Source organism: Barbus barbus (assembly GCF_936440315.1).
Source record: "Barbus barbus genome assembly, chromosome: 37".
In the NCBI taxonomy this organism is placed as follows: domain Eukaryota; kingdom Metazoa; phylum Chordata; class Actinopteri; order Cypriniformes; family Cyprinidae; genus Barbus; species Barbus barbus.
Window position 1 is genome coordinate 19,339,779 of NC_136715.1, and position 19,588 is coordinate 19,359,366.

The 19,588-nt window shown below is 37.4% G+C and overlaps 1 protein-coding gene and 1 pseudogene across 2 annotated transcripts; both read right to left on the reverse strand.

Moving 5' to 3' along the window:
• Positions 1 to 2,822: 2,822 nt before the first annotated feature.
• LOC306857227 (zinc transporter ZIP3-like) lies at positions 2,823 to 6,856 on the reverse strand (annotated as a pseudogene). The gene is made up of 2 exons: positions 6,650 to 6,856; positions 2,823 to 3,527 (listed from the first exon to the last, which is right to left on the reverse strand). The product of its transcript is annotated as a zinc transporter ZIP3-like (transcript).
• Positions 5,352 to 17,893, reverse strand: LOC306857219 (small glutamine-rich tetratricopeptide repeat-containing protein alpha-like). Its single transcript, XM_079397043.1, has 12 exons — positions 17,816 to 17,893; positions 17,067 to 17,212; positions 16,859 to 16,962; positions 15,337 to 15,418; positions 15,144 to 15,243; positions 14,893 to 14,997; positions 12,591 to 12,732; positions 12,445 to 12,507; positions 12,330 to 12,367; positions 9,895 to 10,134; positions 9,663 to 9,785; positions 5,352 to 8,245 (listed from the first exon to the last, which is right to left on the reverse strand). The coding sequence occupies exons 2-11, from the start codon at positions 17,164 to 17,166 to the stop codon at positions 9,674 to 9,676; spliced, it is 1,086 nt and encodes a 361-aa protein (XP_079253169.1). The 5' UTR covers positions 17,167 to 17,212; positions 17,816 to 17,893; the 3' UTR covers positions 5,352 to 8,245; positions 9,663 to 9,673.
• Between the last annotated feature and the right edge of the window lie 1,695 nt (positions 17,894 to 19,588).

The window sequence follows — 19,588 nt, forward strand, 5'->3', positions numbered from 1 at the left end:
CACAACAACATCCAGTGACATTAAAATCCATAAACAAAGACCTTTTCTTATCTTTAACCTGTTTGCAACGAAAACACAACACATTAAACAGTAAAGAGAAATAATACAAAATATAATCATATAAAATGACTGATGAATGAATTAAGAATATATGATTATTATAAATAATTAAACGGAATAATAAAATCATCAAATGATAAATGATTAAAAACATGAATGTATGGTTTCTCTCTTAAAGCAACATACACAGGTTGCAATAAAGAGACTTTAGATCCTTTAAGACTAAAGCTTCTTTCTTCATCTGTTGCTTGATTTGTTGAAACTGCCCAGAAACACTTAAACAATGAAAAGACTAAGAATCTCCCTAATAGGCTTAAAACGATATAACCATAAAGGTTCTTAAAAACACAAAAATACAGGAATACAAAGATTGTTCAAATACAAGCAATACAAGGTTAAGTTTTAATTTCCTGAGGCTCACTCTGGGCATTATCAATATACGTCATTTTCATAATGCGCCTCATAAGCTTGTAAGTGGGATTTATAAATGCAGCATTTCTCTTCATTTACTTTTTTATGAGGCAAAATATTCATCACATTCAAACTGAGGCTAGCAGACAAAATCATGACAAAATAGTTTAAATATAGGTTTAAAATAACAGTGAACAATCTAAATATAACAGCAGACCAAATAGTGAACCACCAGACCCAGCTTGCTCAAATACATTCACCTAAAAAACTCCCTGCTCTGTTTCACCATCTGTCGGTCAGCTCACAGCCAAAACTGAGTCTCGGTCTAGATCAGGAATAGTTTGCCATAGTGAAACTTGTGTCAAGTAACTGAAACAACTAGCAGTTTGACGGAATTCTGAGCTCTCAACTACATGTGAATCTAAAACTGGAACTTCAACACAAAGTTCTCACTAAAACATTTAACATTCACATCCTACATGTGCATTCAGCTAATAGTATCTACAAGCAAATCCTACAAAACACTCATTGTAATATCGGTAAATATTGACTATGTATGATATTTACATAAAGGATGAGTAAAAAAAAAAAAAAAAAATGATGGGGTGGAACTATTGGCTACACTGCCTTAACCTGAAACTCATCAGAAGATTTGAGTCAGACATAAAAGGGTAGAAGTCAAAATTATAACATTGTTAGAGGCTTTTTTCCAAATTGGGTCCAGGGGCCAGCAAGTGGGTCGCAGAAAATGTGAAAAAATTATTATTTTTTTCAAAGTTAATGCGTTTATGTAAGATGTTAATTACAGGGATACTTCACCCAAAAATGAAAATTACCCCTTGATTTATGACTTGTATATGACTTTCTTCTTTCAGATGAACACAATCGGAGTTCTATTAAAAATGTCCTGGCTCTTCCAAGCTTTATAATGGCAGTGAATAGTGGTCAAAATTTTGACGCAAAACAAAGTGCATCCATCCATCATAAACAGCACTCCATTTACACTTTAGGATGGCTTGAGGGTGAGTAATTCATGGGGTAGCTTTCTTTTTATGGTGAAGTATCCCTTTAACACTATTTTTTAATATTTACCAAATATGATGTTATATTTATTATATGATATTATGGTTTCCTAATGATTTCTAAGATGAAATTCATCTTTATTTCTATTTGCAGCCGTTTTAAACAGTAAAGAATAAAAAAAAAATAGTTTTAAAGGTTTATACATCTAACAAAACATTAGATATTAAATACAAAGTAAATGTTGTACTAATTGCACATGTAATTTTTGGCCTTAGTACAGCGACCATTCAAGTTTGGAAACATTTCGTCAATTATGACAAGTCACCCAGGTCCTGAAGCTGCAAAGCAGCCCCAGACCATCACACTACCACCACGTTTGACTGTTGGTATGATGTTCTTTTTATGAAATGCTGTGTTGGTTTTATGCCAGATGTAACGGGACACACACACTCCAAAAAGTTTTGTCTCATCAGTCCACAGAATATTTGGCCAAAAGTCTTGGGGATAATCAAGATATGTGTTGGCAAATGTGAGACGAGCCTTTGTCTTCTTTTTGGTCAGCAGTGGCTTTTGCCTTGGAACTCTCCCATGGATGCTGTTTTTGCCAAGTCTCTTTCTTATTGTTGAATCATGAACACTGACCTTAATTGAGGCAAGTGAGGCCTGCAGTTCTTTAGATGTTGTTCTGGGTTCTTTTATGACCTCCTGGATGAGTCGTCATTGCGTTCTTGAGTAATTTTGGTAGGCCGGCCACTCCTGGGAAGGTTCACCACTGTTCCAAAGCCTTAGAAAATGGCTTTATAACCCTTTCCAGACTGATACGTGTGAAGGATTTTGTTTCTCATCTGTTCTTAAATTTTTTTTAGATTGCAACATGATGTGTTGCTCTTTAAGCATGCTTCACTTTGTCAGACAGGTTCTTTTTAAGTGATTTCTTGATTCAACAGGTCTGGTTGTAATCATCATTTTAAACAGAATTTTGTATTTACTTGCATTATCTTTGTGTAATATTAAAATTTGTTTGATGATCTGAATCTTATGTGTGCCAAATATGCAAAAAATAAAAAAAACAGGAAGGGGCAAAAACCTTTTCATGGCACTGAATTGTGTGTGTGTGTTGTGTGTGTGTGTAGGCCATTACAGCTGCTTTTGTAAATATAAGTAATATAAATAACATATTATATTTTGTGGTAATTGGCATCAATAAGTTTGAAAAAAAATTGCAAAAGTTATACAGTACATTTACAGAAACTGTTTGTTATAATGTTTGACAGATGGTGCTCTAGAACAGTATGCATTTATATAAAATGTTACATTTTGAACCCCTTTTACCATTTGATGAAGACGAGCCCTGCTAGTACACTGTAACCCAGTGCAAGAAACAGCACCTTCAGTAGCCTGTGGCGTTTATCCTCCAGCTCTCGTAAGAGGATCTCAAAGAACGTGATGAAGAGGCGCTGGACCACTACAGATAAAATACTTTCCGCCAGGTGCTGGACCGTCTGAATACCCATTCCAATCCCGATGCCCAGAGGAATCATCAGGCTCACTGCTACGGCCAGTTTACTGGCATCCCCATAAAGAGATGCCCGCTTTGGCTATATTGACCCCCAGAGCCACACCTACCAGCATCTCGAGGATGGCCACTCCAATGAAGAGGGTTCAGAGTTCAGCCCCCTTTTCCCAGAGGCCCAACGCAAGACCCACAAAGACTGAGTGACCGGACAGCGCTAGCACGAGACTAGCTAATCTTAACAGCCCAGCATGCGTCAGCTCTGAAGGGTGGAAGTGTCCGTGGTGATGGAAATGGTACTGGTGGTCTCTGGAACCTCCGGCGGGAGCAATGAATGGAGCATCGTTCTCCGAGCCGCTGCAGCATTAAACGTTTCCAGGTCGATAAACGAGGGCTTCTCCTTGCGAAAAGTGAGCACGGCCTGTTCCACAAATACTGTGAGGAAAAACCCAATCATCATTATCGTCTCTGCCAGAGGGTAATGATTGGCGGTTTTTAACGTTTCCAGAACATCGTCAACCTGAAAGCAAAAAGTTAGGAAGTCAGAGTCTGTAACTGTAATTAGATACCTTAAAGCCCAGTAAACTTCCTGATGGTAAAACTGGTTGTGCAACTGACTTTGGTCGTTTAACAGATAAATACATTGCTTAACCCTGTAAAGCCTACAGGACAATTATTAAAAGTAATAGTTAAAGACATTATAATTTTTTGTTTAAATAGAACAGTTTATCTAAAAAAAAAAAAAAGGGTTTCTTACTATCATGGCCACCAGCTGCTTGAAGTACTGCAGTGCATCTCCTCCTCATGGACTGGACCAGAGTTGTCAGTTCTTGCTGTGAGATGTTACCCCATTCTTCCACCAAGGCACTTGCAAGTTCCTGGACATTTCTGGGGGGAATGGCCCTGGCCCTAGCCCTCACCCTGCGATCCAACAGGTCCCAGACGTGCTCAATGGGATTGAGATCCGGGCTCTTCGCTGGCCATGGCAGAACACTGACATTGCTGTCATGCAGAAACTCACGCACAGAACGAGCAGTATGGCTGGTGGCATTGTCCTGCTGGAGGATCATGTCCGGATGAGCATGCATAAAAGGTACCACATGAGGGAGGAGGATGTCTTCCCTGTACCGCAAGGCATTGAGATTGCCTGCAATGACAACAAGCTCAGTCCGATGGTGATGTGATATACCGCCCCAGACCATGACGGACCCCCCACCTCCAAATCGATCCCGCTCCAGGGTACAGGCCTCGGTGTAACGCTCATTCCTTCGACGATAAACACGAATCCGTCCATCACCCCTGGTGAGACAAAACCGTGACTCATCAGTGAAGAGCACTTTTTGCCACTCCTGTCTGGTCCAGCGAAGGTGGGTTTGTGCCCATAGGTGGCGTTGTTGCTGGTGATGTCTGGTAAGGACCTGCCTTACAACAGGCCTACAAGCCCTCAGTCCAGCCTCTCTCAGCCTATTGCGGACAGTCTGAGCACTGATGGAGGGATTGTGTGTTCCTGATGTGACTCGGGCAGTTATTGTGGCCATCCTGTACCTGTCACGCAGGTGTGATATTCGGATGTACCGATCCTGTGCAGGTGTTGTTACACGTGGTCTTCCACTGCGAGGATAATCAGCTGTCCTTCCTGTCTCCCTGTAGCGCTGTCTTAGGCGTCTCACAGTGCGGACATGGCAATTTATTGCCCTAGCCACATCAGCAGTCCTCATGCCTCCCTGCAGCATGCCTAATGCACGTTCACGCAGATGAGCAGGGACCCTGGGCATCTTTCTTTGGGTGTTTTTCACAGTCGGTAGACAAGTCTCTTTAGTGTCCCGCGTTTTTAGAACTGTGACCTTAAATGCCTACTCTCTGTAAGCTGTTAAGGTCTTAACGACCATTCCACATGTGCATGTTAATTAATTGATTATGGTTAATTGAACATGCATGGAAAACATTGTTTAAACCCTTTACAATGAAGATCTGTATAGTTATTTGGATTTTTACAACATTATTGTTGAAATTCACAGTCCTGAAAAAGGGATGTTTCTTTTTTTGCTGAGTTTAGTATGATATAGGGAAAATATGAATCTCATTCTCAAGTAGGAAAAAATACCTCAATATTATTCAGAGGTTCAAACTGAGAAAAACATTAAAATAAATAAAAAACAATATATATATATATACGATTTGACACAGCTACTGATATTTTTACGGCCAGGAGTATGAAATTCTCAGTTTGTAATGTAAAACAATGAGATCTTTATAACAGTAGACTACATACATTAAATGCATATAAATATCAATATCTCGCTAGAATATGGATTAGTAAGATGATTTTTTGACCGCTCAGTTTGACAATTAAAGCACTTTTTATTGTGGGCCGAAACAATGCAATTCAGTACAATGATGATCGAGTGATACATTTTTACATGATATTTCAAAAAAATTATGTATGGAAAATCAAGTAAATCTTAATCAAGTTAACCCAAGTCTCACAAACCTAAGTTTCCAAGATGTGTAAACAGCGTGGCGGATGTGCTACATCCAAATTTCATTCTTACCACCCAAATTCATATTATATATAACATACTTTTTTTTAACAGTCGTGAATCATGTTCAAATTCAGATGTAGAGTATCTTAAACTATAAATTTTGACTTTGTATCTTGACTTTGTTCTGTTTCTGAAAGATGTATTATAATTTAAAAAGTTTAAAGGATTAGTATTTTTGTCTCTCAAACACATACTCCTATCATTTTGCTTCAGAAGACACAGATTCATCAACTGTGGTCCTATGGATTACAGTCTTGTTCATTTTTTAAGCTTTTGAAGCGTCATCTGGCATTATCTGAGGGAAGTTGTGGCCTAATGGTTAGAGAGTTAGACTCGTAATCCAAAGGTTGCGGGTTCGAGTCTCCGGCCGGCAGAGATTGTAGGTGGGGGGAGTGAATGTCTAGCGCTCTCTCCACCCTCAATACTACGACCGAGGTGCCCTTGAGCAAGGCACCGAACCCCCAACTGCTCCCTGGGCGCCGCAGCATAAATGGCTGCCCACTGCTCCGGGTGTGTGTTCACTGCTGTGTGTGTGCACGTTGGATGGGTTAAATTCCACGAATTCCGAGTATGGGGTCACCATACTTGGCAGTATATGTCACTTCACTGTCACTGTTATACAGACTATAAAGAATAAAACTTTAGTGTGTTTCTCTGTGTGTATTGAACTATTGTGTTCATTTTTGGTTGATGTTAAAGGGATAGATCACCCCTCATTTTGTCTCAAACATATATGACTTGGGTTTGAGCACGAATGGAAACATTTTTAAGAATGCATCTGGTAATTTTTTATCCATGCAATTACAATTAATGGAGACTGCAGCTTACAAGCTTTACAAATTATTCAATTCAGTTGTATATAGTACAAATGCCTCAGAAGCCATATAAATGACTTTAATGTGGCTTTCACATCTTTTTTTAAGCTCCCCACTAATTGTACTTGCATGAAAAATGCAGCCAGGCATTCTTCAGAATGTCACCTTTTGCTACACAAAAGAAAGAAACTTCTATGGCTTTGGAACAACCTGACGATGATTAAATAATGTTATTTTTGAGTGATCCTTTTCTTTAAAGACCAAAACCACGATGGATGACATACCTTTGCTCTAACTGCTGGTAAAAGGGCATTGAAGCAGGTGGCGAGGAATACACCTCCTCCGAAACAGTTGCTTAAAGCAACCACTCTTCTGTACCTTGTGATTTTATCATACTCCATATGCATCATCCGCACAGGAATAAGGATGCCCCCTAACATCAGGGCAAACACCCCCAGCAGGCACAGGATTTTGGCAACAGCTATCTGCATACTTAGGAGATGGGCTGTGATCCCACTTCAGCAAAGCATTTGTATCTTGAAAAAATAAAAAACCTAAACAAAAGCACACCACTGAACCCAAAGACACTTCTTCCGGCCGACTGGTCAGGTCATGGATAGCATCCCTGGAAAATGTTTTAGAAACGTCAGTACATGGTGTTTCATAATTATCCTAATTAATATATTAGAAACATCATAATTTAAGCAACCAAATCAATTCACATCTGACAACCAATTTCTGAGGCTTTATAACATTTGCAAGGTGACTGACTAGGTCGGTGTAGTGATTAGCATGCTAACGCTAGTGAACTGTTAGCTGTCAAAGTAGAAATACGCCTTTATATTGTACATGTATGAAAAAAACCCGTTAAAACCAAATATAGTTTATATTAAGACGTGCAAAAGTCGTCTGCTGCAGTTAAATGCTAAGCTAACAAACACTGCACGCACATAAAAGGCGTTTATACTATTTTACTAGTCACGACTTCGTCAAACAAATAATAATAAGCAGATAATTCATATTTATGCATGAAATGAAGTGTTTTACCCGTGTTAGTATCAATACTTCCTGCTGCTGAAAGCTGCATTGCCTGTTCAATGGCTGCATCTCAATATCAAGTAGGCAGCCTAGCTAGTTTGCGTTGCTAGGCAACATACGTACGCTTGGAACGTCAAACTTTAAATTCGGATATGAATTGCATATAGTTCGCTGCCTGTTCGAAGTGGCAGCAAAAAAAAAGCAATCTGTAATGTTTCAATTTCCTACGAATCTACAAAATGTTATCTATATAGGCAATTTACGAATGAAAGTTCATCCATTTCCTTTAATCCAAAAATTCTTAACAAATTAAGAACCATACTCGTTAAGTAATGGTACTTTGACAAATCTCACTTGGTTGCAAGCAATAAGTGGTTGTGAAACATGAAACTTCAGCTGCAAAAACAAGTCCTATTTGAAATCTGACATTTAATTGTCAATGTTGAGTTTGCACATGTTCCTCGTCAACCCCTTTCAGTTCAGACAGAGACTTGTCATTGCTGTAACACTGAGGTGTTACAGCAAATCTGCATTATGTCCATGTAGCAGCACTTCATTAATCACAGTCCAGTAACATGGATTATTACTTGGGAATATAGTTAACCCAGTGTGATATTTCATTAGATCAAACATTTGCTGGAATCCAGTGGCCAATTATGATGTGTACATGTGCACTGATGACCTCTTCCAACCGGCAGGGCAATGTGGGGCAGTGGGAACTCATGCAGTTTTAAAAGATGAATAAACTCAGTCCCGTCCCTAGAGTTGGAGGAACAAGGTACATCTTAAAAAATAAAAAAGTAGCCCATCTTCCAAAGGTCCACCAAGTCGAAAATGAAAGTCTGCACAAAATGAGAGAAGTAATGTTAAGTTCTGAACAGATATTCCGTTTAAAATAAGCTGTTTTCTGAACATCTGTATAGCTCAACCACAAACAACATAAAAAAAACCCCTACATAACATCTTAAGGCAAGACACACCAGGCGATTAAGACTCTGAAAATTGTATCCTTCAGTTGACTATTAAAAGATTTAAAGAGGGGATTTTATCAATACATAATTTAGAATATACTGTCAATAGTCTGTTAAAATTTGAGGAATAAAATATTGTGTAGTCAAGCAAATGATACATGAACAAACCACTCTGTAAACACCTTCAGAATAGATAAGAATAAAACTCTAAAGTTTGGTTTATGTTAGCGCTACTGAAGAGATGATTTTTCGAAAAAACAAACCAAAAAAAATTCATTTTGAGAAAACAGCCTATAAAAGATAGGCAGCGGCTATTTGCACTAAGTGAAAATATCACGAAAAAAATCGGTAAAGTCCCCTAAATGTTTAGGAATCAATACAAACACTTTGTGTGCGAACGTCAGCTCCAGACAAAGCAAGCATCACGCGTTTGTTTTCCAAATTGCCCTTCTGAAAGAGCTGCTTGGCACTCTGTAAGGCTAATTGCTAAAGCTAACATTGTCTCTGTGTGTTTGCACTGATGCTGCCTTTAAGTGCTATCAGAATGATTGTGAATAGGAATGTGTTAGTTAAAAGTTGCAAATGAAAGCAGCGCGAGTCGATCGCTTGAAGTTGTCGAGCTCATAATCAGAAGTGGGACTTATAAAGTTTGTGATAGCTGTTATTTTTATCCCGCGGTGCTCCCCGTCTGTGTATTTCATAAACGCGAATTTATTATGCACAGTATTATCAGATAACTGCCTTTGAAACAGTATGTTTTCTGTAAAGATAACAGGCTTGTACTAATAGGGGAATGTTTATTTACAAAGGCTAGCACTGCTAATGCCTGAGCTTGAGCTCTTGAAGCTCCGCCTTCTCCGGGAGCAACAGCTCATTTGCATTAAAGCAACATACTCCGAGCGTTTTGGCTCATACCCTAAAAGTGGCAATTTTAACAAACTATAAAAAATTATCTGTGGGGTATTTTGAGCTAAAACTTCACATATATGCTCTGGGGACATCAGAGACTTATTTTACATCTTTTAAAAAGGAGCATAATAGGTCCCCTTTAAATCTATAGACACAAACAGAATGTGCAATAAAATAAAAACTTAAGTGCATTTTGGATGTTTTCCTTCCACTAGTTTGAAACAACACTTTATTCAAAGCCAATAACCCAAAATCTCAAAATTGACCAGTGGATGAAAATAGTTTTTGCCTGTAGTGCCTTGCCTTAAAGTCTAAAACCTATTAAAGCCATGTTCCAGTCTTTTCACAAGAATACTTGAATTAGAGTGATTTGTGGTACCATAGGGAGTGTCAGTGTTCGTCGTTGCCAGCACTACTGGGAGGTCGACTACGCATTTGAGTCCTCAGCTGCTCGATAAGCTCAGGGTTCTGCTGCTGCATTTGCTGTGCAAACTGCTGACCACTGTGACAGAAAAACATTAGTTCAGCCCCACTGAATATAACCTGGAATTTCCTGTTAGGAATTAGAATAAAACCTATGAAAATCACAGGATAGTGCTGTTAAAACTTACGCCTGTATGAGGCTGGAGAGATCATTGGCACCACCACCTGCACCTCCTGCTACTGATCCAGCTCCGGCTGCTGCTCCTGCTGCTGCTGCTGCTCCTGCTCCGGCTGCTACTCCTGCTTCGGCTGCTGCTCCTGCTGCTGCTCCGGCTCCGGCTGCTACTCCTGCTTCGGCTGCTGCTCCGGCTGCTGGTGAGGTGGCTCCCCCCATTGGATTGTAAGCTCCAGACATCATACCTGACATCCTACATGAGCACAGAAACAGTTGATACACATTTCTGCTGAGAACACAAAGTCTTACATCAAGTAAAAAAAAAAAAAAAAAAAAAATAATTGAAAAGAAAACCTTATTAAATATTTATGGTTTTTATGATTAATTCTTAAAAATCAGTTTCACTCTTTATTAACACCTGAAAATCTTTGTCCTTTAAACCTTAAAGACCTAGAACTTTTTTGGGGCAACTGACACGCCTGTACTTTTCTTTGTTTTTTCAGGACCTATTCTAGCAGTCAGCATCAAGTGCCATATCATAGCATATCATTATACACAGGAGAACTTGAAGTTTCAGTCTAGCTAATTTAAAGTCCCAATTTTCCCTTTGTTTTCTCTAAGAATTAACGAATTTCCAGAATTTTAAGAAAAACGCAAGCAATAATTGTTTTTTATAATGTGTACTCAAACAGAAACTCCTTTAGTTTGGATTTTTTTTTCTTTAAAAAGTTGTATCCGTTTTACACTTTCAAATAAAATTGTGTCAACATATAACACTACCCAAGCAAGTTATATCCATTTATTACAATATTGTTATAGGCGCTTTTCAGTGAAAAACAGGTCTATTTACTTTACTAACAATATAGATGTATCCTACATAAGTATTATTTACATAATATAACTGCCAAATGGATCGATCCACTGGCAGCACTCTGCGTCAGAATTGATTTTACCGGGACATCGCCTCGAGGCAAATACCTAAATTCCAGTGCTTTATCCGTTATGTACTGCTTTTTCATCCTTGGTTTTGGTTTGTTTTATGCCAAAGTGCTCTGTCCTGTGTTTTTCTGGGCTTTTTCAGAGTGCTCTCATGCAAATATGTTATTTTGTGTTTGTTTTCATGCACGCACAACACACTTTACTTTCACTTTGCGTTTTCTCAAATTCCCAAAGAAACATGCTAAACAATGGTTCAAAAGACCAAAACCTATGTTTATTGGTTGAATGTGTGACAGTTTGAACCAATCTGGGCACGGGGTGGGACTAAGCGTCAACAATCGTTCCTGTTTGGCTCAGAGGGTCTCAGAGGGTGCATTGGTTTCTTTTGACCAATCAATGTTGTCAATTTGATGACGTAATCACGTACGCTACGGAGCCTCTGAATATCCAACTGAGACAAATGCCATATCTCCGAAAAGCTTATGTAATGTGGTATGACCCACAAAGTTGCATGGCCCGACTAAAACGCACAATTGAGACGGGTTTTTGTAAGCCTGTTTTCACTGAAGCTGGAGATTTCCTTTATAATACAAAGCTTTACTGCCATTTCCTTCAACATAAAAGCTAAAAAGTCCAGTATGAATTGCTGACAGCTAGCGGTTTAAATGCAGTTCAAATTCAAAATCTCTCTTTCAAGTGTAGAAATTAGGAAATAAGTATTGTAATTTCCATACCGTAGTGTATCTATGAAATATTCATTTATTTTAAATTGCAATTGTTTTACAATATATGGCTATTACTGTCAGTGTTGTTGTTATTTTTTAATTTGTTTAGCCAGTGTGAGTGTAATTTAGACTGAGACAGTATATAACAAATAAAAAGAGGGTTGAGTCCCCTTTAAAGTTCAGGTACAATTCAATTCACTAACTTTTATCTGACTTAAGTTTTCTAAGAACATGGGTTGAAACTGTTAAAGTGCATTAGATAGAATAATTTAACTTTAAAATGTACACATTTTTTTTTTCCAATTCTTGTCTTTGTTTTTTAATATTGCGGTAAATATCGCATTGTGGACTTCATATCGCGATATTATCGTATAATGAGATTATGATATTGTTACATACTTAATCTTTATAAATGGCGATTTATTTCCTAAGCTTATTAAATATGACATTTTTTAAGTATTAAATATCAAGTTCTAAAATTTCATTAAAAAAAATATTTAATTAGAATAATAAGACACTATATGGCTATTACAAATCAAAAGTAAATCAGTATCTTTCCACTGAAATGAGAGATGAATCAGAGGCTATAACAAAATTTGGGGAGCTTTTTTTCTTATTTTAATTATTGGTTTATAAGTTTTGGCCCAAGACCTACTTTTTGATGTTTACACCATATGACAACATTTCAATGTTCAAAATCAGATGAAATCATCATCATCACCATGTATTATGTGCATGTTACTTGTATAATAATAAATGGTGTGCTTAAGTTTTGCCTACTCACAGTTGCTGCACTTGCGGGTTGTTCATTAAATTAGATGCCTAAAGAGAGTGACAGTGAGTTAGTGATGAGAATAAGTAAGCATTAATGATGAACATATAGATGTATTTCTACTGACCATGTTCATGAAACCAGGGTTACTCAGCAAACCTGCCAGGTCGACTCCACCCAAACCCCCTGCCTAACAAAGATAAACACATGGGCTTTAGCACCGTTTTCCACAGAGAGACGAACCCTATTATCTGGGTAGTTCTCTGAACTCACTGGGCTGGGCTGTCCCTCCTTCATCTTCTGTTCTGCTATTTGCAGGTTGGCTTTGTAAGTGTCATTGTCAGGGTCCAGCTCCAGCGCTTTCTTGTAGTAGCTCACAGCCTCCGAGTATTTGTTCAAACTTGCAAGAGCAAGCCTTGTTTTTAAGCAAAACATAAATGAAGAAGTAAATGTGACACCAAAATCCATTAATATCTGATTTATGACTCATAAGAATTTTCACCAGATATTGTCATCTGAACAGGTAAGTAACAAGTCTGCCACGTTTGTTCTGACCAACTGAGGAAAAAAGCATTACAACAAATCGCGCTACCAATGGTGATTTAATCTAAGGATCGGTTAGCTCGTATCACATCAAACTGTACAAATTATTATTACGTTATACTTTATTCTCAAATTATTAATGTTAACAACATCAGCATTGCGTGACTGAGTATAGTGCGTATTAGCGTGTAGATTTAAATTTCTGTACAGTCTAATATCTAATTGTCATACCATTCGAATTTCATATTAAAGGTGCTGTATTGATGTAGTGGTTGAACTAGGCATTGCAGTCCAAATTCTAAATATTGGAGAGGGGTTTTTTTTTTTTTTTTTTTTCACCCGGCTCCTCCCCCTCAGACTTGACACACACGCAGGTTGCCAGATTGACGACACCAACAGGAACTGACCCCTTTTGTTTGGCAGCTTCCATGGCTGAAATGAAAGACGCTCTGTTTTGCTGTGGCGGCAAACCCCCCTCACGAAAGAAGAAAGCCGTCGTGTTTACAACTGTGACCACAAAAGCTTATCAGGATCAAATAAACGCTGGATTTTCAAAAGTATGTGAAATATCTAAAAGTTTGCGGCATAGAATCTTTAAAATTCGCCGAGACTTTTACACACCGGTCTGTTATTGTGGTGACATTTCCCCCCACTGAAACGTGACCCTGAACGATACGAACTGTGATTGGTTGTTTGACATGTCGGTCAAACGGCCTCATGGGCGGGCCTTGGCCAATGAATAATAACATACATTCCAGACCTTCAGCCGTCAGTCTGAAGGTCTGGCTACGAGAGACTACACAGACCAAAACAGAGACAGACATTCTGTCCCGGAACGCACATTTTCAAAGGAGAATAACTAATTGCAGCATTTTTTGTTAAAGTATGTTAATTTAGCATGTTTCTTAAATATCTGCAAACATATTATGGTATTTTTATGCTTTAGTAGAGTCAAAAACTTGCATACAGCACCTTTTATGAAATTCTTTTAACCCAAAAAGCAAAGTATGCTCCCTTCGAACTGGTTGTCTTTAAAAAACAAATTGTGTGTAATCCCAGGCTATCTGTTATCAGAAACAAATTTAAAATGGGAATATAATTTAATTTCTTTCACATGCGTTTCTTAAACACATAATCCTTTCTGGATTACAATCCGCCATCAAAATGATACATTTAATTATTCTAGCTGCTGTGAGAAAAGCCTATAGACGATCTGCCACCTGCAGGATCCTCACATGCGATAGCCTTCTAGCCGGGACAACTTCTTTATGTTTACAGGCGTGATGTAATGACGCAGCAGCATGCTCAAATTTCCCGCGAAAACCCACCTGTACCACTCAAATTAGAAAACATTATTATAAGCTAACCACTGTGAATCGAGCTAAAGGCGATAGTTTTCAACACTGGCTGGTTATGTACATGCTCAAATATTGATTTTGGATCATTTTTAACCAAAAAAAAGTTACGGACTGCAGCTTTAATTAAACAGGACGCAGCACATATTCAGTGAGGATTAGTGTTGCATTGAATTAAATGTCAGATACAGTTTATTGAGTAACCAAAATATCCATAATAACTAGAAAAAATAATGACGCACCATGCATGATATCTGTGAAATACACTAGGACTCTTATTTTGAAATGTATATGCTTTACTACTTCCAATTGTTCATTAAAAGAAATGGGAGATATAACATGCATTTTTGCAACCATCTACAACATATTACAATATAAACACCATAAGGTAAACGCTGCATAATGCATCAACAGGAGATAAATAAAAATAAATGCATGTTCTACAGGCTCTCGCTTGGGCAACAGGGCTGCATTTCGACTTTGAAATGAGCAGAGCACACTCTTACTTAAATCATAACCTTTTGAAAAACTGTATCATGATTATTGATTTTCTAAATTTTATAAAGGTGAAGTCAAGACCTGTGGGAACCCTGAAGTGCAAAAAACGTTTAAACAACTGGTCTTCAATCATTTTTCTGTGCTCTACATTTTAAGGGGAAAATAAAAACATTAGTTACCCCATCCGTCCATATGCTTTACTGTAGCTTGGATCGATTCCAATGGCTCGTTCACAGTCTTGAACAGCTCCAGCATAGTTCCCCAGTTTGCTGTAGGCTGCAGCTCTAAAGGTAATGTTTAAAAATTGTATTAATTTTCAAATAATAAAAACAATTCTCCAAGAAATGTAAAAATTATTTTTTAAATCATTTTTGGATGATGCAAATACTACAGCATTAAATTTTTCTTTTTAAAGTAACTATGCATATACCTGTTGCAAAAGTAGACAGCATTTTGAGGATTAAGCTGGATGGCTTTAGAGTAGAACTCAACAGCTGCACTAAAGTTCTCTACCTTCATCTGATCGTTGCCTGCAGGTACATACATGCAACACTTTGAGTGAGAAGACCATAGGAACTTAGGAAGCATACTGAAATGGTAAAAGGTGTGATGGATAGTCTTACCATCTGTTTTAAGATGCTCTGCCTCTGCCAACTGCTCCTCTGAAGGCGAACCACTGGATGAATTGGTCTTAACTTTAGATGTCTGCAACATATAACAAATGTCTTAAGTGAAGTCAACCAATGCTATGAAAAAACATTCCAAAACACCATGGTTTAGATCTGGGGATTTCAATCTTTTAAATTCCATGGACCACCAGATATGATCATCATCATGTGAGGGCAGGGACGGATTAACGCACGGGCCTACCAGGCACATGCCCAGGGCACTGGACCAGAGGGGGGCCCAGCCAAAATACCGCTACTCCCGGACCGCGATTTCCCCCTCAGATTTTTGAGGCAAGTGGATTTTGAATGCAGCTTCCAAAAGACAATATATAGCTGACTAATATTTTTTATATTTAATAAACGATCATACTGGTGTGATTAGATCATTCAGTGCGGCACATCATCAGCTGCTAAATTGTTTGCTTATCTTCGCTGGCTGGCACGGAGCCAAAGACAGCTGCGTTTTTCTACAGCATTATAACCAATCACACATGATTCTGTTGAGCTTATGAGTACAAGGACCAATAAGAGGCGTTCAGAAGAGATAAGCTGAAACAGCTGTTTTGTTCACTGCGCGCGCTCCCTGAATGAATTCTGCTCTCTGCCCATTTCTCTCATCAGAAACAACAAAGTGCAGAAGTGCGTATGATGCAAGCAAGATATTAATTTCACAATGTAAGCAACTTCAGTGATTAATGGGAGCTTTTGAGAGTGCTTTAATTCTGCCAATGATAATGTAAATGGAGTGTCTATTTACACTTAATACAAATAGCCCACCTTTTGGCAGAGGCTATTTTATACTAACTCCGCCCATACTAGCTGTGTATAAAAAACAGCTTTGAATTGTGAGTTCCAGTGGCGCAGATGGTAAAGCGCATGCTTTTTGACGCGATCGACCTGGGTTCGAACCTGCCTTTTGCCAAACTTTTTTCTCCCTTTTCAAATCTCATATCACATCGTAAAAGCATTTATTGTAGTGACAAGTAGTATAAATAACAGAAAATCCAGCTATTTTAACAGTGTAAATATAATCTATAGCTATTTGCACTTAGTGTAAATAACATATCGCTAAAAATACTGCTATTTTCACTTGGTGTAATAGAATACATTACTATTTGAATTTAAGAAAAAATTTGCGCAATTTCAATTGAGGGGGGCCTTTAATCAGTCCGTGCCCAGGGCACCGGTGCGTCATAATCCGTCCCTGTGTGAGGGACCCCATCCTAAATTTTAGAAGACATCTATATAGTTTCTTGCATAAAGACCCAGAAAATTTAGTTTCAACTCATTACAGTGCTGTATGCTTTTTTACAATTTACAATTGATTTCAATTAAAAATTAAAAATTAAAATTGTGTGTTTTAATCTAATTTTTATTTATTTACACTCTCCCTAAACAGTTACCCGGACCTCCTATCACTCCCTTGATCCGAGTTTGAAAACCCCCGGTTTAGATGACACCCATGAACAGCTTTTACCTGTTTGGTTGCAGAGGCAAATATCTCTGGCAGAGACTGACTGACTGCTAAACTCTGGTCCTCTACAGAGACGCCAAATGCCGTCTCCAGGCACTGGATGGCAACTAGATAATTAAGGATAATTAAAAAAAAAAAAAAAACAACAACAAGGAATTACCAACCAATAACATAAGAGTGTCCAGCACTGATTCTAGCACTAAGGTTTTACCTTCTAAGCTTTCTTGAGCATCTGATGACAGACTCCCAGAAGACAGCTGGTCATGGAGAAACTGGATGATGGAGAAAGCGAGACCCTTTGTGTCTGCCATTCTGTCTTGAGGCTTAAACCTCACCAAATAAATATGTGAAGGAAACCTATGAGACAGGGATATATGTTAATATCAACAGGACAACAATAAATAGAAAAAAATAGAAATAGAATTTAAAAAAAAAATAGAAAAACATTATGATAATGGTTCGTAAATCAGAGAAACTTCAGTTTGGTAAGAATTTGGAGCAGATTTCGTATGTTACAATGTATTTATTGCAGTTTTTACTGTTCTGAAGTTAATAATTTCACTAAAAGCCCACAGTTATCAACTCAGTAACTTACACGAGATTTAAAGGCGAAATAGCACCTTATGACTTTTACAAATTAACGACTTTCAGATATATGTAACCATTGCTGAGAACAAGTGCTAACCCATAAATGTGCTCACTAAGTCAAATAGTTATTATCAGAGATGGAACATTCTAGCACAAACTAGCTGTCAGCTCGTGCTAACAGTTTCCATTGGTTTACAAAGGGAGTGCTAATTCTGTTAGCATTAGCTTCAGTTCGCTCATGTGATTTAGCATAAATACAAAAGAGGATTGAAAGTCAGCTAGCCGCCATTCGCCGTTTTACTCTAAAAGCATTCAGGATGTTATTTGGTTCTACAGACTCTAAAAAAAAAAAAGTGTTTAATTCACACTCACCAGTTGTCTCCTCTCAAGGATCTCTAGCCAGTAGAGAGTGTGCGACTATCACGAGCGTGCGCGCGGCTGTTGTAACGTGCGTGACGTCACATGTTGGGCAATATATCTATTACTGCATTTATCTTTAACAATATTAATTTGCAGTAGATATATTAGAAATGTGTTAAAGAAGAATTATGTGCCATGCTCAACAGTCTTCTGGTCATCTAAATATGAAAACATTGAGTGGAAGATATGGTCAATTACAAATAAGTTTTTCATAAGTATGGCCTAATAAAGTAAAAGAGCCAGGCCTATATTTTAAAATATTACACAGAATTTATCATTTGAACGGTTCAAACTGGATATGGAAATCTCTTGTTATTTTCGTGGTGTTGTTAAAGAATCTGTAACGCATCTTTTCTTTCAATGTGGATACTCAAGATTATAGATGTCTCTTAACTTCATTTCTAGGATGTTTGGAACATTAATACAAATAGAAATATATGATGTCATTTTTTTTTTTTTTTACAAGATACCATTGATTCTAAAATTACAATTTATTTTCTTACACAACTAATTATTTTACTTGGAAAATATCATATTCATGTAAAGAAATGGGCTAAAGGTAAGCCAAACTGTGAACATTAAAGAAATTAAACAATGCGGTACTACTTTGCACAATATTAGAAACAGAAAAGCTAAAAAGACCTATGAAGCATGTCAGTTTAATTTGGTTAATTAAATGTTTTTATTTTTCCCTGGCACAGATCTAATTATTTGTTTTTATTTTATTTTCTTTCTCTGTATACCCTTTTTCGATTTTTTTTTCTCTACTGTTGTGAGATGTATATGTTTGTGTTAATATGTACATAATAGCATATTAATAATAAAAAGCAAACTGACTGGCATGGGCAAATTTGCTTGTGTACATTATGTAATGAAATCTTTTTTTACAGTTTTTTTTACTGAATGAAACATAATGTGACCAGCTGCGACCATTCATAACTATAACTATAAAAAAATAAAAATAAAACATACGGCCAAAAAAGAATTTGGTCATCCTCCCATTTCTCAGATGAAGGATTTATTTGTTTATTTGAAAAAAATGTCATTAATGTAAAATGCTGAATGAAATATTCTATGTAAATGCAATTTAGTTGATAAATATGATGTAGGATTTATTTGTTTATTATTTGTTGCTGCCACTTTAATGTCTGTGGACTATGGTGATGTTATATATATGCATGCATCTTCTCAGAGTTTACATGCTAGACACTGTTTATCATGGTGCACTGAGGTTTATAACAAATCTTGTATGAGTTGTATGCCGAGGTTGGATTGTCTGCTTTGTCGATCCGTAGGTTAAAACACTGGCATTTTTTTTATTTATAATTCCTGGGTTTACTTTGATCATATCTTAATTCTTACATCTGTAAAAAATCTGTTCATATAGCTATAGCCTTCGGTCTCAGGAATTGCTCTTATTCTCTGTTCCAGTGGTACGTACTGAATTAGGGAAAAAGTCATTTAAATTTGCTGCTCCCTTTCCCTGGAATAACTTGCTAATTAAATTACATTTTAAGGAGCTGGTTTCACTAGACGTTTTTAAAGTGATCTTAAATAACTTGGAGATGGAAACATTGGGCTGTAGATGTTTTGACTAGTTATGTATTGTTATCTTTTTTTGTATGTATGGATGGATGTTATCTGTTAAACTCACGTGAGCTGTGTTACTGTCAGTCTTGGCCAGGATGCTCTTGTAAAAGGGATTCTTAATCTCAACTTCTTTTC

Excerpts from the sequence above, each read along its gene's own strand:
- LOC306857219 (XM_079397043.1), bottom strand. The coding sequence starts at position 17,166 with ATGGCAGACACAAAGGGTCTCGCTTTCTCCATCATCCAGTTTCTCCAT. Across the intron at positions 14,998-15,143 it reads GCTGTCTACTTTTGCAACAG|AGCTGCAGCCTACAGCAAAC; the intron begins GTATATGCATAG and ends CATTACCTTTAG. Across the intron at positions 9,786-9,894 it reads CTCTCCAGCCTCATACAGGC|TGGTCAGCAGTTTGCACAGC; the intron begins GTAAGTTTTAAC and ends TTTCTGTCACAG.